At 40.1% G+C, this 25572-nt stretch overlaps 1 protein-coding gene across 3 annotated transcripts in view; it reads right to left on the bottom strand.

Moving 5' to 3' along the window:
- Positions 1-1580: 1580 nt before the first annotated feature.
- Positions 1581-25572, bottom strand: part of LOC135202372 (SCY1-like protein 2) — a 152502-nt gene continuing 128510 nt past the window's right edge. For all 3 annotated transcript variants that reach the window (XM_064231733.1, XM_064231732.1, XM_064231734.1), the window contains 3 exons: positions 25427-25500; positions 21058-21276; positions 1581-4656 (listed from right to left, as the gene is read on the bottom strand). In XM_064231733.1, the coding sequence (XP_064087803.1) occupies positions 4017-4656; positions 21058-21276; positions 25427-25500 (933 nt within the window). In that variant the 3' untranslated portion in view covers positions 1581-4016. The remainder of the gene's footprint in view (positions 4657-21057; positions 21277-25426; positions 25501-25572) is intronic.

The following is a 25572-nucleotide window of genomic DNA, read 5'->3' as shown; positions in this document are numbered from 1 at the left end:
GAACTACTCTGAAGAAAGAGAAATGCTGTTGCCAGATGGTGGACTGTGGGCTGGGCATGTGCAATGGGACCTTTCTCAACTTATCAGGTTAGTGTAACTGGGTCCATATACCTAGAATAAATAAATCTAGCTATGATTAACTTGTTTTTGTATAACAAAGGAAAATGAATGGTGGTGATGCACCCATAAGTAGTACATTATTCATATAAATATGACAGGACAGATACTGACCACAAAGGTGTGCAGAGATGCTCTCCCAAGTCATAATTGCTCCATCACTTCTATGGTGCATACTTACCACAAAGGTGTGCAGAAATGCTCTCCCAAGTTATAATTGCTCCATCACTTCTATTAGCCCTTATGAAATAATTAATACAACTTCAATAATCTGATAATACAGCTATAAAAAACAAACTTAAAATCATTCATTCATAATTTCCATTGACATGAAATTTTCTTTATACTACTAAAAAGAAAGATATACCAATGAATACGATAAAAAAAGGAATAAGGGGCAATAATGAATAGTATTAAATTTTGTAATTTTGACTGTATTGTTTATTTATATACTTTGAATTCAATATAGTATAATTTTGAAAAAAATTGCATTTAATTTATGCTCTTATTCAATAATCCAATGGCAGACTGTTACAACATGCTGGGGTAGACAAGTGGAGCAAATATATCGTCCAAACAGGGAAAGATATAAATAGCAAAAGGGTCAAGCCTGGTCACACTTATAGGCAGTTGCACCTGCATTAAGGTCCACCACCAGTTCTAGGATGCCCGACTAGCCCCAACTAGGTCAGGATTCTTATCAGTCAAAGTACTGTTTATTGCAATAACCCTGTAGATACACACCTAGACAAAAGTAACTGCTTCTGTGTCCAGAAGCTGCCTGATCAAGTGCCAAATTAAGTGATGTAAATTAATGCAAGCATGCTATATACATATACACCCACACTGCCCTTAAATTTATTACCATGAAAAACAATTTAAAATATTTAGTGCAACAATTAATGCAAGAGGGAACATCCAATGTGTCTATGACCAGATTAGTATCACTTACCTTCACGGGTGTATACAGCTTCATTACTTCAACCTTCCAGAATTCCAGACTGTGGCAAAGTACACAACAAATTCTATGCAACTATGTGTTCAGCCTTTGCAAACATTGAGCAATGATAAATGAACCCCACTGAAACAAAGACATAAGAAACTACGACAGGTATTTAACAAATATATGCTCATAAATGGAATGCCTCAACCAAAGGTCATATTTCATAAATCTTGAGGTCTCTCTGCTCAACCAACAATACAATCAAGATACACAGACTGAATACATCAAGCTAACTTCTCTAAATATAGGCAAGCTGGAAACTGCTTGCAATAACTCAAGCCAGCAAAATACTTGAGGATTTTATTTTAAGGAAGTTAAGGCACATTCACAATCACAGGAACAAGATAATTAGCAGACTGAAAACAAAGGAATAATACTATAGAGTAGTAAACTACTATTACAAAAAAGGTATTCTTTCCAATGCTCTCAGTATAATGAATTGATAAAAAATAACAATGTCTTGGTTATATGTATCTTTTTATTACAACATATAACAACAGCAAACACCAAGAGTTGTGGTATCAAGTTTTCTCTTCACAAAATTACGAAAACAAAAAATTAACCACTAGCCTGTGATAGTCCGAAAATAATGAGTTAGTACGGTCTCACATTAATCTTTTAAACTCGTTTATTTACGTATAAAATATTTACTATCAAATAAAAGGGCAAAACATGCTAGTGAAACAGAGAACCAGACCTGCAATTACCTAGTTTCTTTCAGCTGTCAAAATACATATTTTTAAACAAATTCAGAGAGATTCCAAAATCCCTGCCTACCACAAACACTTTTTCCACAAAGGGTTTAGTACTTTCAATATACATCATGAAAATAAAAATAATTCTAATATATCTTTTAACAAGACAACTCATTTTCTATACAATATATGTATATACCATATTGAATGTTTTTTATTTACATAAAAGTAAAAATGTACACTGCTAAAAATTTCTTTAATGACATTATATTTACAGAAAAATCAAATCTAAATATTAAGAAAATAATCACAATTGATATCATACAAAAACTAGTGACTCAATAGTAAAAATATATATCTAAAAACACTTCGAAAGACAAAGGATTTCCAGTATCGTGAGAATATGATGAAGTTACGAACATTTCATCTCAATAGATCAATTTGCTGTTTTATGTGAACATTATTCCTGTCTCTGTGGGACTATTCCACAATATAAATTCTACAGGACAGACATAAATTTATGAATGACTGAGTTTACTAAAATACTGAAAAATGTATCAGATAAAATTCAATAATTTACCTTTATACATAATAACTTAACATGTAAGTTACAGTAATTTCATAAACAAGTGCAGAAAATGTGCTTTCATTGTTTTGGAAATTTTCTTTTTGTTCATAAGGGAAATATGTATGTATTTTTCCATGTACATGTATTGAAAAAAAATAGGGAGACATTAGATAAGAGAAAAATATATTGTTTTATATATATATATATATATATATATATATATATATATATATATATATATATATATATATATATTAACAGATATGTTAGCACATACATACAAGAATGTGTACCACTTAGAAAGATATAAGTATCTAGTAGTGTTTTGAGTCATAGTACATAATTATTTTCCTTCATAACCATTATGGCCAAAGATCCTTAAAATAAAGGTTGTTTCTTAAAATCTTCCCATGATAAATAGCATTAACTATTTTTCTCCATTCTGTTATACCAATTGGATCACTATCATTAATTGTAATTTTTTACTTTTTTGCGATAGATAATACAACCTTAGAATCATTCTTTTTACATAAATTATTTTAGATCCCCCAGAATAAAAATCTAGCCAAAAAGGAATGCCAGACAGTCACAAAATGCATTCAAGTAATTTCAGAGATCTATGAAATAATGGAAAACTGCTAGAAACTTCAAACACAAGGAGGATTATTCTTATGAAAAAAATCAATAAACTTTTAGGTAACACACTTGCACATATATAAAAAATAAAAGATATTCACCATTGCCTCATTTGAAGACTCAAAAATGTGTAGAATCATGGAAAAAAAAATCTTGGAATATTATTAATTAGTTAAACCAGACCACTGAGCTAATTCATTTACCTGACATACACATGTACTCCTTGAATCACTATATATACATATTACGACCAAGACCAATGAGGTTACTTCATGGATATGGTAAATAATATAAATTACAGCCACATAAAATTAAAACTTCTCACTCTCATAAAACAGGTAATTACAGTAGCCCATCAAAAACCTTTGTTTACCAGCTAATTCATGATTTTTTTGTTGATTCATTTTGAGAATAAATTTCTTAAACCACAGTATCAAGTGAAAAGTACAGATTATGCTAGAAATTAAATGGATTTACTGCTGGCAGTGGGATATCTTAACAGTTAAATGATAGATAATACAATCCAGACCTTGTTATGCATCAGTTCTTGCCTCTGATCAAAAGTCAATTCCCAAAGCACCAGAATTGATGCTAGAAAGAAGTTAAGAAACAACAGAAATTTTGATACACTTTTGCAACATTTTTCAAATTTCATACTTGGAAAATAAATCTTAAAAAGTTGTTTAAAATTTATGGGGTGAGTGTCATATCTTTTCTGTTCAGTTTTAGAACCATAAATAATGTATACAAAACAAGTGCTAAAGTATATAATATAATACTGTACAGTATGTGTATGCATGGAAGGAAGGAAAGAGTGCAAATATGAAGACACATTCTCTGTTATTAGTTAATAAATGCTAGTCTGTCCTCAGTACCACCTTGAGCTTTGATATGCTGACAAAAATACCAATACAGTACTTGTACAAAGACAGGAAACCTGTTTTTCAAACATTAAACTTAATGACTTTAATTTAAGGTATAATTAACATGCAACACCTCAGCTAAGAAAGTCATTGATATCCGATGAGCTCAAAGGTTTAACAGTAGCATTTGTATTAAGCATTGGTGAAGAGTTCATATGCATTGGTTTTAATGGAGTCATCATAGAGCCAAACGCATTCAAACTAGATGGAGGAATCATCTGATTAGATGTATTCTGCTGAGGCAACGACATCATATTCTGAGAAGAAATCTGATTACTCCAAGTGTTCACTCCAGCAAAATTCTGAAACATGTTACCAGGTGTGGACATTGTAGATATATTAGTATTCATAGGCATAGACATAGACGAGGGTGCTGATGACATATTCCCAAATGCTGGGGTAAAGTTGTTCATTAGTCCCATATTAGAGTTTGGTGCAACTGTTTTCATGCCCTGATGCCCATTCATAATGGGCATGGACATTTGTTTTGCTTGATTTGACATCATATTGATATTTGAATCCATCAATGAAGATGTAAGACTACGGGCTGTTGTTGATGATGATGATACTGATGACGAGTTTGTTGAGCCAAAATTTTGTGGAACCTGACTAGAAGCTGGTTTATTGATAGTACTTGCAGGAGGAGGGGGAGAGGGAAAGAGTGGAAGTGGTTGAGACTTTTTGGTTTCTTGTAAGCTCTGTTCTTTGACCAACCTGAAATAAAGGACATATGAAAACGGGTTTTTCTTAAATTTGCAGGATATCTGTTGTTTTCGGTTAGTTTTACTTGTCACCCCCTGCCAACCCCCCCTTTTTCTCAACTACCTCGAAAACTATGGATTAGACACTAATATCTGTTGTTTTTGGTAAATTTTACATTTCACCCTCTTTTCACAAGCCCCCTTTTACCCACCCAGTGGTCTGAGTTTAATTTTTTTCACCATGACCTTCCCCAGTTTGATATTGACTTATATTATTTAAAATCTCACCAAAATCAGTCAAGAAATGTGAATTTGTATAGCATTCATGCAAACAGACATTTGTTGAAATCAACTGAGCTAGCAACTTTCATAGGAGAGAGCGCGCTTCAGTGGCATGCTCGGTTTGGTCTTGGCCTGCCACCTCGGTGATCATGAGTTCGATTCTCAGGCATGCCATGGAGGGGTCAGAGATGTGTATTTCTCAATGTGGTTCAGAAATTACATAAAGCCATTGGTCCATTGCTGAATAACCATTGGTTCCATACAACGTAAAAACACCATACAAACAAACAAACATAGGAGAGAGAGAGAAATAAAAGGAGTTACAAGGGTTAGGATGTCTCAGAGAGTTGTTAGTCCATCAGAGGAGACATCATGTGCTCACTTATCTCTCGGAGCAGGTTTTACTGTTCATTCACAGTGTCCTAATGATTTTGTCTAGCTTTCTTTTAAACTTTTCCACACGCATCTATATAGGTATGGATATGTATAAATATCATTTAATGAAAAAAACTGCAAAATATCAATGAAACATTATTTCACTTACAAAATCCATTTATACTGTTCCTAGACTTGGATGTAGAAACCACAGCTCTCTCTCTCTCTCTCTCTCTCTCTCTTACATTTTGATGATAAAATACAGTAATTAGTGGATACACAGTGATGCTCTACGAAAAAAAGTGAACTAGAGATAATTTTAGAGATACTGCCCAAAGAAAAATCTGCAAATTAGTGAAAATTCCTTGAAGAAAAGTGAATAATGTGTTCCACAAAAATCTGCGGTAAAGTGGACTGCGGAAATGTGAAATGCATAAAACCGTGGGGACACTGTATAACATGATTTCACATCCTACTTCAAATATACCAATTATTCTTTGAGATTATATTATTAATATAATTTCAGTCATCTTAAAAATTTTACCATTAAAAATATATATATATATGTACAGCCAATAGCAGAGAGAGAGAGACCATTAAATTGGCAACATCACATATCTGACCATCAAGAGTGAAATTATGAATTATTTCCGAGACATAAATAATAATAATAAAGAGAGAGAATAACACCTTCCACTCGGACTCCTTCCCCTTCGCCAATACATGTACGTATCACTGTCATTTACTGCCCTGCCCTCCTTGCTCGAAGTGGATAAAACGACTGGGAATCGCTATTTCTTTCATTAATTTTACCTATATTTGAAATTTTGTTATTAGGCAAATCATCATTTATCATACTACAAAAGAAATAAACATACATAAAAGAGAGGGAGAGAGAGAAATTTTATTGTTACAGTTTAATCTCATTAAATTTAATATTATTGGAAAATTAGTACTGTAAATTATTATTTTATCATTAAATGTAGCAGTGCCCAAAAAGATATATTTATAGCACACTTCTAACACTTCCAGCCAAAACAGAGGGAGAGAGTTACCACTGTGACATACATATCTTGCAGAGAGAGAGAGAGAGAGAGAGTTATCCTAATTTTAAAGAGTGAAATGGAAAGATTATTCTGGGCTCAGCTCGTGTCGGCCTATGAAATATCCTTAAGATCATTATTTCTAGGCAAAATTAATCTAAAATTACCAGAGAAAAACAAAATTAAGAAAATGTCAGTAAAACTGACTCGCTCACTCTATAAAAGAAGTGTTGGTATGTGAATATAGGCGAGTGGGATCACTACCACGAGTCATTCACCATTTAGACCTTCCAACATAAAATCCCCACCAGAGAGAGCTGATACTAAAGGGTGATGCGGCCGCTACTACTACTACTACCGACGCCACGGACAGCAGCGCCCCTAGCGGTCATCCTTAATCATTAGCTTCACAGCGCTAGAGTGCTTTTTTCCTCTCGTGTTGTTTTCTTGGATTTATCTCGTCATTTACGATGGAACGTGCTGCTATTGCATCGGCTAAGTTAAGTGCCTCATAAGTAGTATTTTCCAGTTTTTTAGTCTTCCAGGGACCAGTATTTTCCTTCTTATAGGTCATATACGGTCTCCCGGTTGACTCGTGGCGGCTGTGTGCCGCCTCGTGTTAAGATTTCCCGGTCTCCCATACTGGGACATCTTATACTTATGGGCTTATTATATTTACGTTCATCGTTTCTTACATCGTTTTTATAGCTAGGACACAGCCCTTTACCATTTTCTCTTAGTTTGGTATTTAGGGCTATACCGTGTTTCTGGCCCAGCATCCCAGCTCTTGCTCTTCATCGGCTACCGCTGGCTCCGAGTAGTCAACTGTTCTTCGGAACAGCTTGCCTCCTCCTGGGCTTCTTTCTCTTTTACTAAAAGTGTTTTTTTCCTCCTTTACGATGTATTATCAGTGTTATTTAGGGTGTTAGGCCAGCCTAGGTGCTTGTGCCATGTGTTGGTACAGTCTGGTTCACGTGGCCCCTCTATGGTTGTGTTGCTATCGCGGCTTAGGCCACCTGCGATCACGTGTCCCTAGCACCTTACCCTTCCCCTTCCCATCACTACCAGGTATAGCGGAGGGGTCGGTGGATCTCCTTGGTTGCCATGACTACCACAGTAGCCTACCTCCCTCTCCCTCTGAGGAGGCCTGGAGCTCCATCCCAGCTGGGGTATAGGGCGACCACTTGTCTCGGGTACCGGGTTACCGAGCGGGTAGCTGTAGTGACGAGGGGGGGTAGGCCACCCCCCCTCTCTCTCTCTCCCGCCGTGTTACGCCGGGACACCCCACCTATTGCCTCAGTCCCACCCTTCCCCTACCGTAACGAACGGAGCCTCCGCTGAAGCCGGGGGCCCCTTTGGTTATAGGTCCGTCTGGCTCCGCCAGTGGGCGGGGTGGACATTACTAGTGGTCTGTTGCTTGCCTACTATATCCTGTTTTCCGCTACCGGAGGAGAGCTCGCTCCTTACCCGGGCACTCTTCTAGTAGACGGAAAATTTTATACTTCGTTATATATACGGATATACCCTAATATTACGGTGAATTTTAGTTTTAATTTAATTTATGTACTATCTCCGTCGTGGTTTCATGGCTCCTCACCACTCCTGGTTGGAATCTTTTTCCTGTCTCCGGCGTAGCCTTAGACCAACTCCAACCGCCTAGTTACCACACGTATTACGGCGGGGCTCTGGTTTAATCTAACTTACATGCTCCGGCATGCAGCGGAGCATTTGTTAGGCTGTAAGTGTGCACCTGATACTCATGTATCTCTCCACTTACAGGCTACCAACTGTCAGGTCCCAGGTTGCAACGCAACGCTCTACGACCCCTGCGCCCATGAGGAGTGTAGGACCCACGCCCTGTGTGCCACCACCCACAATGGACTGATCGTTTGGCACCCGGAGGCTTGCACCATCTGCTACGACCTCGTTAGTCAGCTGTGGGTGGGGTAAGTCTACTCTTAGACTTTCTTGGTCTATCACTACTAACACTTAGTTTTTAAGCTTCGTTCAACCCTATCTCAGCCGTTAGAAGCTTTATATCGCCTTCTCTTTCAGGCTGCCGCCGTGAAGGAAGTCGCCCTGGCAACCCTGAAGGCTTGGGTGGGCGGCTTCGGGAAGAACGCCGCCAAGGGCCAGCCGTATATTCTTGACAAGAAGCTGGCCGTTCAGATCTTCCCCGGTGGCAAGTCGACCGGCTACGTGGACCCCATCTCGGCAGCCCCTCTCATAGCTTCGATTCAGCAGGAGGTGCAGCAGGCGTTCGGGTCCGTCTCCACGCAGGAGCCGGTCCCAGATGTGGCCAACCTGGACCTGAATATTGAGCCTATGGCGGTAGGGGCGGAGGATTTGTTGGTTGAGGTAGGTGTGTCGGGCGCCCAAGGTCTTTCCTTGGGTGCTCCTGGATCTTCTTCCCCTGTCCCTTCTTCTGCTTCGTTCCAAGGCTTTACGGGATCTGAGATCCCTGCCCGCTCTCCCGCTCTTTCTGTACCCCCGAAGGTGAAGGGACAGAGAGAACAGAAGACTCTGCATAAGACGACTTCTAAGAAGTCGTCGTCTTCTTCAGCTAGGAAGTCTACGACTTCCTACGCTGACGCGGTGAAGGCAAAGTCGAGCTCTTCCTACTCTAAGAGACTCTAGAAGCAAGGACTTCTAAGGAGAAGTCACCTCCGCGCTTCCCCCCGGCCGAGCCAACGCCTTCTCCGGCATCTACCGCATCTACTCCGGTAACTCCTGTTGGGGTGGCGGGACCGAGCTCCTTTGATCCCACCACCTTTTCGGCAGTTGTGATGCAACAAGTGGGAGAGATGGTTGGCTCTCTGGGCTCTAAGTTTGAACAGATGTTTGCGCAGCTGTCAAACACCATCAACCAGTCTGGCCAATCCATTCAAGATCTCTCTAACAGAGTTAGAGAGCACGAGGACCGTTTTGCTGGTCTTAACCAGGCTCCTCAGCCAAGCTCCCCTGTAGCAGGTACTGGTGTTTTTTTTACAGTTACCTCCCTACGAATCCCTTACCAGCCTTCTCCATGGATAACCCATGGAGAGTGCCGCTTATGCCCCTTCTAGGACGGCATGATTTCTATCCCGGAGTGTGGAACTCGAAGGATTGAGGACTTCGAGTTCTATCCTCCCGGACTGACTCAGCCTTTCATTGGGTATGCTAGGCTGACCGTTGCTGCTCTCACTAGAGAGGATAAGATCTCCCGAGAGACTGCTGTATAGTAGGGATCATGCACAGCGGGAATGGGTTCACTGCCTGGAGGATTGGGAGTGTACCAACACCAAACTCCAAGCATTCAAGAGTCCATTCACTATTTTCGCTACGGAGGAGGAGGCTTCCCTTCCGTTCGCTACCAAAATAGTGGAAGCAACTCTTCAGGCAGTCCTCAAAGACGAGCCCATGCCACAGCTGAGGGAAGCGGAATCTACTTCTCCGCTCTTCCCAGCCTTTGGAGAATTGTGGGAGAACTTGCCTGCCACGTTCTCAATAGGTAAGCTTAAGCCAGACTGCGCAATGGATCAGTTTGGCGAGAAGCTTCCAAGACTGCCTGATACCCTTATTCAGGCAGAGTTTGATGCTCGAACAAGATTTTGGGAGGTCCCTTAACTCCCTAATCATTACGGAAATGGCTGCCCTGTCCCTTACGGCACAGAACCTTTATTCAAGATTCTGGCTAAATCACAGCTTCAGACAGTCCAAGCTGATGCTTTTGACTTCTTCCTAGCTAGAAGGAACTGCCGAAAGCATGTCTTGCAGGAGGCAACTATCAGGCATGAGCCTAATAGACTCCTAGCTTCCAGCATGTGGGGTGCGGACCTCTTCCCAGAGGCCTCTGTGAATGAGGTGCACCACGAGGCTGCTTAGGTCTTCAACCAGAGCCTTAGAGCTAGATGGGGCATCTCTTCCAAGAGGAAAACAAGAGACCGCCCCTGCTGCTGGTAAGAAGCTAAAGAAGACAGGAAGAAGGTTCCAGCCTTATCAGAAGCAACAGCAGCAACAGCAATTTGTACAGGCCGTCCCAGTTACACAACAGGGACAGCCGTCTACTTCAAAGCAGACGCAACCCATCCTCCTGTTGTCTCCTCAGAGTCAACCTTCCACCTCCTACGCAGTCTCGCCGGCCTTCAATTCAATGTACGAAAGCCAGGCCTACCCAGCCTTTAATAGGTTCTCTAGGGGTAGCAGGGCGAGGGGCCACTTTCGCCAGCGTGGCACAGGAAGAGCTGCAAGAGGTAAACACTTCAGAGGAGGGCGCGGAGGTCAACCCGCCCAACAACAGTGAGGCTCCCCAGGTAGGAGGGAGGCTGTTCCTCTTCCGTCACAGGTGGGGGTTCAGCAAATGGGCACAGAGCATCGTGTCCAAAGGATTGGGTTGGAGTTGGATCAAAGATCCTCCTCCAATCAAATCATTCTATCAGGAACCATCAAAGGAATTGACAGATTATGCGGAGGAACTCCTTCAGAAAGGAGCTATTGCGAGAGTCAAGCATCTAAAATTTCAAGGTCGCTTATTCAGCGTGCCAAAGAAAGGCTCAACAAAAAGAAGGGTAATCTTAGACTTGTCAAAGCTAAACTCTTTCATTCGTTGCGACAAGTTCAAAATGCTCACCATCTCGCAGGTACGGACCTTACTTCCCCGTGGGGCCGTCACAACCTCCATCGATCTTACAGACGCATACTATCATATCCCTATAGCCAGACACTTCCGTCCATTCCTAGGCTTCAAACTAGGAAATCAGACGTTCTCATTCAAAGTGATGCCCTTCGGTCTGAATGTTAGCCCCCAGGGTATTCACGAAAGTAGCAGAAGTGGTAGTTCAACAGTTGAGAACTCAAGGGATAATGGTAGCAGCATACCTTGACGATTGGTTGATCTGGGCACCAACGGTCGAGGAATGTCTCAAAGCCACAAAGAAGGTAGTTCAATTTCTGGAACATCTGGGGTTCCAGATAAACAAAACGAAATCCAGACTCACTCCGGAGTCTCGTTTTCAGTGGCTAGGAATCCAATGGGATTTGTCTTCCCACAATCTGTCAATTCCGGTGGTCAAAAGAAAAGAAATAGCCAAGTCTGTGAAACAATTTCTCAAATGCAAACAAACATCAAGGAGAAACCAGGAAAGAATCCTAGGTTCTCTTCAGTTTGCCTCAGTGACAGACATCCTCCTGAAAGCAAGGCTGAAAGATATAAATCGAGTTTGGCGATCGAGAGCAAACGCCAAATCTCGAGACAAGTTGTCAGTAATTCCACAGATCCTTCGCAATCAGCTCCGTCCATGGACAAAAGTGAAGAACCTTGCCAAATTAGTACCCCTTCAATATCCCCTTCCAGTGTTAACCATTCACACGGATGCCTCCCTGTCCGGATGGGATATTCTCAATTCAAGCAAGTTCAGGGGACTTGGTCAGTTCAGTTCCGCCAGCTTCACATAAACTTCCTGGAAGCAATGGCAGTATTTCTTACCCTGAAGAGACTCCTTCCCCGAAGAAGTCTCATCTAAGACTAGTTTTGGAACAGTGCAGTGGTAGTACATTGCATCAACAGAGGAGGGTCCAAATCCAAACACGTGAATCATGTCATGATAGCCATCTTTGCGCTAGCAGACAAACACAGATGGCAATCTGTCCGCCACTCACCTGGCGGGGTAAGAATGTGATAGCAGACGCTTTGTCCCGGTCAGTCCCTCTGGAATCAGAATGGTCCCTGGACGACGGGTCATTCCAGTGGATATGCCGGAGAGTCCCAGGTCTCCAAGTGGATCTCTTCGCCTCACAAGCGAACCACAAGCTCCCTTGCTATGTGGCCCCCAACCTGGACCCTCTGGCTTATGCCACGGACGCCCTGTCGTTAGATTGGAATCAGTGGAGGAAAATTTATGTTTTTCCTCCAGTGAATCTTCTTTTGAAGGTCTTGAGCAAGCTGAGGACTTTCAAGGGACTAGTAGCTCTGATTGCTCCAGACTGGCCAAAAAGCAACTGGTATCCTCTGCTTCTGGAATTGGGTCTCCGACCTCAACGGATTCCCAATCCCAAGCTGTCGCAATCAGTACAAATGAGGACTGTGTTCGCTTCCTCAGGAATTCTTCAGACCCTAACTTTATGGACTTCATGAAGTTTGCGGCTAACAAAGATGCTAACATTGATCCACAAAACATCCTCTTCCTAGAATCAGATAAAAGAGAGTCAACTATTAGACAAAATGACTCAGCTGTTAAAAAATTAGCATCCTTCCTGAAAGAATCAAACACTACAACCATGACAGTTAACTTAGCTATATCCTTTTTCAGGTCCTTGTTTGAAAAAGGCTTAGCAGCTAGCACTATTACTACTCATAAATCGGCTTTGAAGAAAATCTTTCAGTTGGGTTTCCAGATAGACCTAACAGAATCTTACTTTACGTCTATTCCCAAAGCCTGTGCTAGACTTAGACCTTCTCAAAGGCCTACTGCAGTTTCATGGTTCTTAAATGATGTCCTCAAACTAGCCTCAGATACTGACAACTCGTCTTGCACATTCATAATGCTTCTTAGAAAGACGTTATTTTTATTAAGCCTGGCTTCAGGAGCCAGAATTTCAGAACTGTCGGCTCTATCCAGAGATGCGGGTCATGTGGAATTCCTCCCCTCAGGAGAAGTTCTACTTTCCCCGGATCGTAGCTTTTTAGCTAAAAATGAGGATCCCCTTGCAAGGTGGGCTCCTTGGAAAGTCATCCCACTTCCGCAAGATCCTTCTCTCTGCCCAGTATCAACTTTAAGAGCCTTTCTATCTCGTACATCCTCAAGATCCTCAGGTTCTCTCTTTATGAGAGAAAAAGGTGGCACTTTATCAGTAAAAGGAATCAGACAACAGATCCTTTACTTCATTAAACAAGCCAATCCTGATTCATTTCCAAAAGCACATGACATCAGGGAGTAGCCACCTCAATTAAATTACTTTCAACATATGAACTTGAGGATCTTAAAAAGTATACTGGGATGGAAATCACCGACAGTCTTTAAACGTCATTACCTAAAGTCCTTAGGAATCTTTTTTAAAATTTTCTGCAGTAGCAGCGGGAAACATTGTTTCTCCTGATACTGCATAGTAGTTGTAGTATAGATCCAGGTCTCCTTTCTACCTACCTCGTCCAACATGCCTCACCCTATTGCCATGCTACTCGGAATACTCTAGCCTTAGCCGCTAGAATCATATTGGTGGATTGTCCCTTATTTTTTTGCTAGGGACATCCACGTTATGTACATATAATGTACTTCAGTGTTTCTACCCTTATTTTTATGCTAGGGTAGAACACAATGTGTTTGTATATTTTGTAAATATCTTAATTAAGTGAATCATTCTTTGTTGTTTTGCCATTACATTATTATGTGTTACTATGTCTAATATAAGTTAATTTTTAAGTACTTTATATTGATTGCTTTCTTTATCATACCATTGTTTAGGATAAGTTAGCTTTAAGTACTTTGTTTGTATACTGTAATGTCCCTGATTCACTTATATTATATATCTCTTTTTTACTATTGGGTTTCATTTGTCCTTATTCCCATCTTGTCTGTTTCTCTGGTACTATTTCATAGGCCGACACGAGCTGAGCCCAGAAAAGGGATTTTGACGTAGGAAAAATCTATTTCTGGGTGATTGGCTCGTGTCGCCCTATGAAACCCACCCTGTTTTCTCTTACCCACCCTGCAGGACAAGATGTTCATAGATTAAGGATGACCGCTAGGGGCGCTGCTGTCCGTGGCGTCGGTAGTAGTAGTAGTAGCGGCCGCATCACCCTTTAGTATCAGCTCTCTCTGGTGGGGATTTTATGTTGGAAGGTCTAAATGGTGAATGACTCGTGGTAGTGATCCCACTCACCTATATTCACATACCGACACTTCTTTTATAGAGTGAGCGAGTCAGTTTTACTGACATTTTCTTAATTTTGTTTTTCTCTGGTAATTTTAGATTAATTTTGCCTAGAAATAATGATCTTAAGGATATTTCATAGGGCGACACGAGCCAATCACCCAGAAATAGATTTTTCCTACGTCAAAATCCCTTTTGTATTTCTTTAAAATACTATTACATATGAATTTTGTAATTGGTTATATTATTATTTGAAAATATTAATAAACATATTAGTACATAATGTGTACCATAAAAATTTTCTCATCTCAGTAAGAGAGAGAGAAATTACGTGAATTTAAGTCACATCATGGACAACTCACTCCCTTTCCTGTCACATTCCTTGACATATTTGACAGCTCTGGGCCTCAGCTTAGTAACTGGATCTTCATTCTTACATAATTTTATAATTAATAAACTAAAATCTTACTAATTCACTATAGTATTTTCTTTTAAGAATTGATATTATTGCTGTTCACATTAATATTTGTAAATCAGTAATTCACTTATTTATCATACAAAAAACATACATCTCTGTGTGAGTGAGAGAGAGAGAGAGAATTATTCTTTTTATTATGTGATATTTAATCTTATTAAACTTACTGATACAGTATTAATCGGTATTATTATTTGAAAATTAGTAAATTATTTTTGTATCATAAAAATGTATTTAGTCAAGAAAATAACATAAAAATACACTAATTAGTGAATATTTATCATCAGAAAAACCGGTGAATAGGTGAATTTCCCGCAAATAATCAGTAGATATGGTCCATAGAAAAATCTGCTAATAGGAGAGTTCGCGAATCTCAAATTGGTGGGGGTTCCATTCAGACAGCTTGATATCAAGTGAAAATCACCATTAACTGAAAATCAGTGATTTTCAGCACACATCGGTGCCGACAACCCGATTTTGGTGTCAATAACTGGTTAATGGTGCCTCTTTTACATATGTACCAGTGTCAGTACTCTATTATTGGCGGCAAAAATAAAAATCAAGATCCTCTTTGATATCAAGATACGTATATTACTTTCTACAAGAGCTAGCTAATTACCCTATTAGTCATTCACCTTTTTTAAGATTAACTCACAGTATTTCTCACTTTAATATTCAAAAACTTCTCTTTTATTTATTTCCTTGGCTGCCTTTCTGCCTCTTGTTTGCGTGTCTGGGGGCTTTTGGCAATTCCAGAGGATTCTGCCAATTCGAGGAATCTGGCAATTCTGGAGGCTTCTAGGACTTCCAAAGGCTTCAAGACAATCTCCAGGCTCTTTGAAGCCTTTCATCTCCAATTTCTTCTCCATAAAACTATTCTTGAGTACTGTACAAGAAAGGGGCAACCCACGTTCTTGGAGATGAATTCAAAAGGCTTCTGAGAATTCCAAGGGCTTCTGGTCCTTCCTGAAGAAGAAAGTTTATGAAGAATTCTTCGGGCGAAGCCAACATTCTTGAAGGGAAGCAGATCCGACAGGAATCCGTTCAGAAGCTGAAGATGGCTTCACAGGATCCTGGAGTCTTTAAGAAATTTAAGATGATGGGCATTTCTCAAGGAATGCTTCAGAAGCTGAAGACTGCTTCAAAGGATCCTGTAGTCGGGAAGATGTCTTCAAGAATACTTTTTAATCCAATGGGCATTTCTCCAGGAGATGGGAGAATTTTGGGCAGAATCATTCTGAAGACAGATTCTGGATTTCTCCCGAGACATGCAACCCTAACTGGCCCGAAATCAACAGTAAGGGACCTAACAGTATATAATCAGGCCGCAGATTTTTGGCTGAGGTTTGTTATTTTTGTTTCAAAATGGACTCAACAGGTAATTTTGGAACAACAGTGGGCACTAGTGGTGATGGTCCATAACAGCCAATGGCAGCTCGGGAGAGTCAGGTAAAAGAAACTGATGAACAGAGGGAGCAAAGATTGATTGCTAGCAGAGCAAAGGACACACAAAGGCAGGCCACAGAAATTGATGAACAGTAATGTTTTGTGATGAAATAAATGTGTTAAGATTGAGTACTATTATCAAGTAGTTACATAGCTCTTGTTTCTATCCGTCGGCAATTAGAATTTTTGAAATTCACAGTAGCGCTATAATTGTTTTGGCTAAGTGATATCCCCCCGCCCACTACTGGGGGAGAGAGGAACCAACTCAGCACAAACCTCAGTTGTTTATGCCCTACCATCCATGAGAGGGGAGGAGGGAGGGCTCTGATCATGTAACTACTGAGTAAATATACATAAAATCATATTTTATCATAAAAACATAATTTTTATGTATGCAACTTACGAAGTAGTTACATAACTGAATCCCATATTGTAGGAGGTGGTATCTATGCATAGACATACATTATACATAAAATATTGAAAAGATGTACATAGTGCTAGCATTTGTGAAAATGCTTGTTGGTTCCTTACCTGTTAAGAGAGCTGTACACATGATTACTGCCTCTGGATGAAGCTCATCTAAACTTGTAGAGATGTGGTGGTATAGGTTGCACTCAGTAGAAGGGACTTCCCTTCTAACAGCCTGTCTTTTAATCTCCACCAATGCAGGTCCTCCTTTATCTCTTTTGTGACCTGGAACACAAACAAGTCTGGAAACTTCTTTCTGTTCCAATTTGCTTTGAGGAAAAACTGTAGATTCCTTATATGCAGTCCCCCCTAATAACACAAGTTGGTCTATTGAAGATAGAGTCCATTCCTTTGCTGAGCATTCCTGAAAGGCTAGAAACTGAACAACTTTCTGCAGGCCCGACTCCACTCTTTATGGGGATGGAAAAGCCCGAAAATTCACTGAGTCTCTCCTCATCCCTAAATAGTCTAGTTCCTGACAGGGGACTAACTGTGACTTCCTCAGGTTTATTGGAAGTCCCAATTCTTGAGCTAAAGAAAGAGTTTTCTGCAGGTCCTCCATGCACTTTTTCTCTGTTTGTGACTGAAGAAGCCAGTCATCTAAGTACAGAGATACTCTTATTCCGACTACATGCCATGGGGACTGAGACTCGTGTGAACACTTGTGGGGCAGTTGAAAGCCTGAAACACAGAGCTCTGAATTGAAAGACTTTGTTCTTGAACACAAATCGAAGAAACTTCTTTGCAATCTGGTGAATTGGGATATGGAAGTAAGCATCTTCCATGTTGATGGCTGGATGACAAAAATGTCTTGATTCGTTTCCATCTTGAATTTTGTCTTTTTGACAAACTGATTCAGAATGCTTACATCCACCACGGGCCTCCAGCCCCGTGAAGCCTTGGGCACTAAAAATAGACAATTGTAGAGTCCTGGGGTTAGTGGGTCTACTACTAACACTATAACCTTCTTCTGCAAGAGGGATAGGATAGGATAAAAGATTAGTTCAACCAGACCTCTGTCTGCAAGAGGGACGAAACTTCTCTCGAAATGGCAATGAATCTCTCAATCTTCTGAGTAGGCTTTCAAAACTATCAGAGAGCTTGATAAGGGTGGGGTTCTCTTGAACAGAATATCATAGCCTTCCCTTAAAACTTCTACAATCCCAAATTCCGCTCCTCTTGCTTCCCAGTTTCTCCAAAATTGGTAAATTCTTCCTACAAGTGTATGAAGAACTAAACATCACTTTCTTGTGGAGGTTTTAGTCATGGATTTCTTGATGGATCTCGGGGTGAAACGTATTCTACCCCTTGATCTAGGGTAGGATCCAGAAATTCCCCTGCCACAAAAGAGCTGAGCGCGCATGGCAGGCGAAGGACTTGAGCTGGAAGTGGAATCACGAAAGACGTTTAGTAGATTGAGAGAGAAGGTCTTTTATCGATTTCTTCTGCAAGGCAGAAGAAACTTGAATCACCGTTTCGCTCTGGGAAAAGGTGCTTGCTGTTCAGGGGAGAGTAAAGCAAGGCAGACCTTTGCGTGCTGGGTACACCTTTAACGGTAAAAAAGCACCCAAGCGCTTTCTTTTTTAGGATGCCCAAGGTAAAGAGAGAGGCCAACTCCAAAGAACTGTCCCTGATACCTTTGTCTAAGCAGGAAATTACACCAGAAATGTGTGAAAAAGAACCTTCATCTAGCATTGAACAATCCTTGATTTTGCAGCCCAAAGCTCCTACGGTCCAATCAAGGAAACCTATTACCTCGAAAACCCGAAAGATATTCTTGATGAGGTGGTCTAATTCAGACGCTGTAAACACTATCTTGGCCGAATTAAATGCTGATCTCCTAGCAGAGTCAGTAAGTCCGGAAATCTCCCTGGGTGGAGGCAGATACACCCAAAGAGGAAGTTTCTCCTGTCTCATAAAATAAATATCTTTGAGTGGAAAGACAAGATGGAGGAAAATTGAAGTTAATCTCCCCTTGCTCCCTCCTTTCCTCAAGCCAAAAAGAGTACTACTAACTTAAACTGGTAAAGCTGGGGGTCACTGGCAAGAAAGTCTGAGAAATTTACTTCAAGGAAGCAACTTGTAGGCCGTTGGAGAAGACTCCTTATCCTCTTCTTTTTCTTCTGCAGACGTAACAGGAGACAAGTTTGCTTGAGGTTGAACAGGAGGTATCGAAGACTTCATAAAGCCCATAATACTGTCTAACTTATTTTGAATGGCTGCAGTAGAAGGATCAGTGACAGCCATAACTTGCAACACTGCTAGTAAAACAGAAGTAACTGTCATAGTAGGTTGTTGATTACTCCAAACTGCTTGAGAGGCGCCAGTGGAAGGGCTCAAGCACTCATAGGAGCTGTGGTGCCAATGGGTGCTCGGGCACTCATGGGAGCTGTGGCACCGATGGTCTCTCAAATAAGAGAAGCGAAAGGGAGCTCTAGAACCAAAGGGTGCTTGGGCACCAACATGTTCTCTTGTATTACCTAGGGCTCTAGAACAAGAGGGAGATTTTGCGCCAATGGGCGGTCATACGCCAATGGACGCTCTTGCACCAGTGTGTGCTCCTAGAGCATGAATACAAAATGCGCCAAATGGTGCTTCTGCATCCTGCGTCATTGGGCGCTCTTGAATTACAGGTGAAATGGGGTATGGCAACCTGTCCTCCTGTGTAAGAAGGACAAACAGGTGCCGACAGGCTTACAGGTGTCTTACACTTCTTCGCACTTGTGGAACGAAATGGAGAGGAAAGCACAGGAGGATAAAGTTCTGGCACCAACGGACGCTCCGAACGTTTCCTGCATGCGACCTCCTCACAGTGTCGTCCAGAGGATGACTTCCTCAATGAGGAACGAGATTTAGAGGAGGGAATCCTCTCACTATGGTGTCCTTCTAAATCGTCAAAATCTTGAGGAAATCACTCTGGGGAGTCCCAAAAGCTGCAAGGACATTGATCCTCTTGAATCACACTAGCCTTCTTAACGGGGACAGGAGAAGGCCACACCTTACGGCCCTCTTTTTCAGTGGGTGGGGCTTGTCTACAAAGCACCACTGGTGCCTGGGAGATGACTCCCTGGAGCTGGATGCGCTCGAGGAAAGACACACCTCCTTAGATATACCTTTCCAATGGTGTTCTGTCGCGACCTGGGAATTATCAGCAGGATCGCCTGAGGGGGCAACTGATCGTGGGCAGACCCCACTGACCTCCCTTGGGCTACCAGTATGCCTCCTTGCAGGTGCTGGGGAGTTTGACAGGGACCTTTGCCTAGGAGAATCAGCAGGAAAAACAGGCACCTCCTCCACAACACTAGCACTCACTTCACCACTTACCTTATCCAACAAGGTTTTCACAGATGCTCCTAACTTCTCCATCGCCTATAACATGATAGAAACTTTTTATCCCCCCCCGCTTCAAGGCTGGCAATGGCATCGGGTTCGGGTGCAAGACAGCCAGGGTTAGGAATGGGTTGAACAGATGAGGGGAAGGTTCAGGAGAGAAAAATACATAGATAGATTTCTAGTAGACAAATCCTGACTTACTACACGCTTCTTAGAGCTAGCCCTAGAAGCAGCTTTCCTCTTCTTATCTCTCTCTAACTTATTAATATGGCTAATTAGTTTTCCAAGCTTTACTGTCCCAACTGACACATTCCCCACAAGTCAGACCTGGTGAGCAAGTTTCACCCCCTACAAACTGTACAAATTTAATGCAGATCATTACAAACTTTTAAAAGTTGTATTGAAGCCGTTGCTGCAATACCTAGTACCTTGAGAGCTAGTATCGGATATGCTGGCTTACTAACTCAATCGTAAGGCAAAGTCTAAGCTAAAAGCAAATTTAAAAAATTTTGAACAAATTCCTATAATAGCTAAATATTGCCGAAATGCTACCAAAATATTAGAGTGCTTCACCAAAATTTCCAGACATCAAGTAAAAGCAAAGCAATCCCAAAAATTCTACTGCTGCTGTACAGTGTTGGCAGTACCAGCTGGCAGAAACAACTGAAGTTCGTGCCAAGTTGGTTCCTCTCTTCCCAATACAAATATAGTGCTACTGTAAATTTCAAAAATTCCAGCTGCCAATAAATTGAAACAACAGCAACGTAACTACTTGGTAAGTTGCATGCATACAAAAAATTATTACAGATTTGTAAGGATTTTTCTTTATAAAAATACTGTATAGGTAAGCAATCCTTTTCAAATCAAAATAACTTGCTTGACCTTTAGAATTTATTAAGTGTTTAATTAACCTTATGTGATACTTATGAACCACCTGCATTATGAGGATCGCAGTAATATACTCCTGTTATACAACTTCAATATCAATTACATTAGAACTATTATCAAGAAACTAGCAAATGAAAGCAATAGCGAGTATCTGCTAGTACTTATAACTTCTTAAAACCATTTAAAAGCAATTGTAAGAGCAATATCTAATAGAAGATCATTTTCTTTTTTCAATATGAATACAGTAGAGTAATACCTTTGTTTGTCCTCTAAACTAAGGGATGTTGCTGGGATCATAACTGATTTTGAGTCTGGACTCATAGGAGAAAGAGGGCCTTTCTTGACTGCTGAGTCTCCTCTTCCAACTGAGCCCAAGTCTAATCCTGCAAACATGTCTGATGAGGCCTCTACAGCAGACACAGATCCATTAACTGTATTTCCTGTTGAACCTGTAGGCATGGCCATCTGCAGAGCTCTAAAAGAGAAATGTACGCAAATAAAAGCATAAGTACCGAAATGAAGGCATGAATCATTTAAAGTGTCTGTGTCTCAAATGAATAAATGCATATGATGAATACCCAATATTACCCAGTTATTAATGAGGCACTTTTATTTGACTGTCCTGACTTAAACCAGCAATAAATATCGAGTCTATGATGAAAATACCTTTAGATAATTTTGTCTGAATCTTCAGCCAGTCCAGTTTATTCAATATTACATTTTTTTAAGAATTGTAATTAACCAGATAAGATAGATTTTATTTAAAAACAACCCCTTCAAGTCAGGTCTGGTTAATAATAATAATAATAATAATAATAATAATAATAATAATAATAATAATAATAATAATAATAATAATAATAATAATAATAATAATAATGAAAGAGTGATAGAAAATGACCAAGCAAAGATCCTCTGAGACTATGGTATTAGAACAGACAGGGTGATACATGCCAATAGCCCAGACGTGACACTGATTGACAAAATCAAGAAGAAAGTATCACTCATTGATGTCGCAATACCATGGGACACCAGAGTAGAAGAGAAAGAGAGGGAAAAGACAGATAAGTATCAGGACCTGAAAATAGAAATAAGAGGGATATGGGATATGCCAGTGGTAATTGTACCCACATAGCAACACTAGGCACGACCCCTAGATGAACCTGGAAAAACTAGATGCCGAATTAGCTCTAAGATTCATGCAGAAGAGTGTGCTCCTAGAAACAGCACACATAGTGAGAAAAGTGATGGACCCCTAAGGAGGCAGGATGCAACCCAGAACCCCACACTATAAAAACCACCAAGTCAAATAGGATGAATGTGGTAGACCAAAATTAAAAATAATAATAATGATAATAATAATAATGAGCACAGTTTTCCATGTCAAAAATGAAAACCTATATAATTGTGGACCTGCAACTAATAATAATAATAATAATATATACTAAGGAAGCAGACCCTCTCTCAAGCATACTTTATTAAAAGTAACTGCTACTTCAGCAGCGTTTCACTTGTAGAGATTCTTCTCTGTTTAAGTAGCACGGAAAAGGCCGCTATTCTTAAAATAGAGAAGAATCTCTACAAGTGTAACTCTGCTGAAGTAGCAATTACTTTTAATAAATAATAATAATAATAATAATAATAATAATAATAATAATAATATAATAATAATAATAATAATAATAATTAATAATATTAATAATAATAATAATAATAATAATAATAATAATAATAATAATAATAATAATAATAATCATAATAATAATAATAATAATAATAATAACACCTAATAATAATAATAATAATAACACCACCACCATTACAACCAACCCACCAGAAACCAAAACAGCAACTGCCTTGGTAAAGGTGCCTGGAAGAACAAATTATGGTGATGAGATCTGACTTGAGTAAACTGAAAGAGATGGTAGAAAACAGGCTAAAAGCAAGAAAACAATAGAGGAACTAAACGAGAAATACAAAGTACAGGAGAACGGAACACAATAGAAGATATAGAGCAGAGGCTTAAAGCCAAAGCACATAATATCCAATGGTACATGAACAGAAATAAAAGATGCCAACAGAGCAAACTAGTATTTAGAACTAACCAGAAAAGACTATAAAGCCAACTAGGAGGGGAAGATAACCACCAGGAAATTCCTGAAGCTAAACCAAGTAAGAGACTGGGAAAACATATGGAGCAATCCGATATCACACAACTAACATGGTAACATGGCTCCAGGAAGTAAAGGCAGAAGAAATGGGGAGAATAAAACAGATTCACCAAGATCACACCAGACAGACTCAGACACCAACTAAAGAAAATTCCCAACTGGAAAGCCCCAGGTCCCGATGTAGTCCATGGATACTAGCTCAAAAACTTCAAGGACCTACACCCACGAATAGCAGAACTCCAGCATTACATCACAAACCATCATGTGCCCAAATGGATGACCATAGGGAGAATATCCTTAGTACAGAAAGACAAGAACAACGGAAATATTGCAAGTAACTACAGGTGTATCACCAGCCTACCAATAATGTGGAATTTACTAACAGATATCGGTGAAAGGCTATACAACTACGTACATAGAAGATACAAACACCATCCTCCACCAACAGAAAGGCTGCAGAAGGAGGTGTAGGGGCACAAAAGACCAGCTCCTGATAGACAAAATGATAATGAAGAATAATATGAGAAGGAGAAACAACCTAAGCATGGCATGGCATGGATTGAACAAAAGAGAGCCTTCGACACAATACCATACATGAGGCTAACAAAATGCCTGAAAATATATGGGGCAGAGGAAAAACCATCAGCTTTCTGAAAAATACAATGCACAACTGGAATACAGTACTTACAAGCTCTGGTATAAGATTAGCAGAGTTTAACATCAGGAGAGAGATCTTTCAAGGTGACTCACTGTCCCCACTACTCTTCGTAGTAGCCATGATTCCCATGACAAAAGTACTGCAAAAGATTGATGCTAGGTATCAACCTCAGAGAGGAGGCACCAGAATTAACCATCTGATGTTCATGGACAACATCAAGCTGTATGGTAAAAGCATCAAGGAAATGGATACCCTAATCCAGACCATAAGGATTGTATTTAGGAACATCAGGATGGAGTCTGGAATATAAAATTGTGCCTTAGTCAACATACAAAAATGCAAAGTGACAAGGACTGAAGGGTTAAAGCTACCAGACAGGAACAACATCAATTACATAGCTGAGACAGGATACAAATACTACCTGGGAGTAATAAAAGGCAGAGATTTGACACCAAGAAATGAAGGACAGGATCAGGAAAGAATATATGCAGAGTTGAGGCGATACTCGAGTCAAAACTCAACACCAAAAACATGACAAAAGCCATAAACACATGGGCAGTACCAATTATCAGATATTGCACAGGAGTAGTGGAGTGGACAAAGGCTGAACTCCACAGCATAAACCAGAAAACTAGGAAACACATGACAATACACAAAGCCCTACACCCAAGAGCAAATAATGACAGACTATACATAACAAACATGAAAGGAAGGAGGGAGAGGTCTACTAAGCTTAGAGGAATCTGTCAACATCAAGAGCAGAACACTGGGGTAATTCTGAAGACTAGTGAAGATGATTGGCTAAAGACTGAAAAAAGTAGATGAAGGCCCAGAAATATACAAAACAGGAGAATGAAAAACAGAAGAGAGGAATGGTACAGCAAACCAATGCATGGATAGTACATGAGACAGACTGAAGAACTGGCGAGCAATGAAACATGGCAATGGCTACAGAGCTGAGTGGAGAACTCAAGAAGGCAACAGAGGGAATGCTGACAGCAGCACAAGATCAGGCCCTAAGAATCAGATATGCCCAAAAAACAATAGATGGAAATAACAACCCATCCATATGCTGGAAGTGCAATATGAAAGATGAAACCATAAACCACATACTAGCAAGAAAATGTCTGGGACTTGCACAGAACCAGTACAAAAGGAGGCATGATTCTCTCAAGTGGTACGAACACCAGCCTGGGGGTGTGATAGAAAATGATCAGGCAAAGATCTTCTGGGAGATAGGTATCAGAACCAGAGTGGATGAGAAAGAAAGAGAAAAAGTTGGTAAGAATCAAGACCTGAATACGAATGATATGGAATATGAAAGTGGAAATTGTACCCATAATCATAGGTACACTACACACGATCCCAAGATTCCTGAAAAGGAACCTGGAAAAACTAGATGCCGAAGTAGCTCCAGGCCTCAAGCAGAAGAGCGTGCTATTAGAAACAGCGCACATAGTAAGAAAAGTGATGGACTCCTACGGAGGCAGGATGCAACCTGGAATCCCACACTATAAATATCACCCAATCAAATAGGATGACTGAGATAGACCAAAAAATAATGTATAACAATAATAATAATGATAATGAGTTCAAATCAATGCAATGATGGCCCAACAACAGGCCTAGTCAATTTACAGATAACTCACAAGTGTGTAAATTATCAGAGTTTATGTATGAATAAGAACAAAGTTGGCAGGATGCTGAAATAGCTCGTAATTTTTGAAGAAATAAATTGACAAGCACTTACAGTATTAACATTTTGTATATGATAAACAAATATTTGTGATACTTACTTCTTTTCATCCTTTATGGCACTTAATTGCTCAAGTTTGGTTCTGTGTTCTGATTCTACTCTTTCTGTCATATCCTGAAAAGTTTGAAAGATAAGTATTCTGTACTGTCTCTCATTTTTATGTTATTTTATATAATTCTAAAGGTG

The sequence above is a fragment of the Macrobrachium nipponense genome, chromosome 30 (genome assembly GCF_015104395.2).
Source record: "Macrobrachium nipponense isolate FS-2020 chromosome 30, ASM1510439v2, whole genome shotgun sequence".
In the NCBI taxonomy this organism is placed as follows: domain Eukaryota; kingdom Metazoa; phylum Arthropoda; class Malacostraca; order Decapoda; family Palaemonidae; genus Macrobrachium; species Macrobrachium nipponense.
Note: the sequence above shows the minus strand (reverse complement) of the source record. Positions and strands in the feature narration are given on the sequence as shown.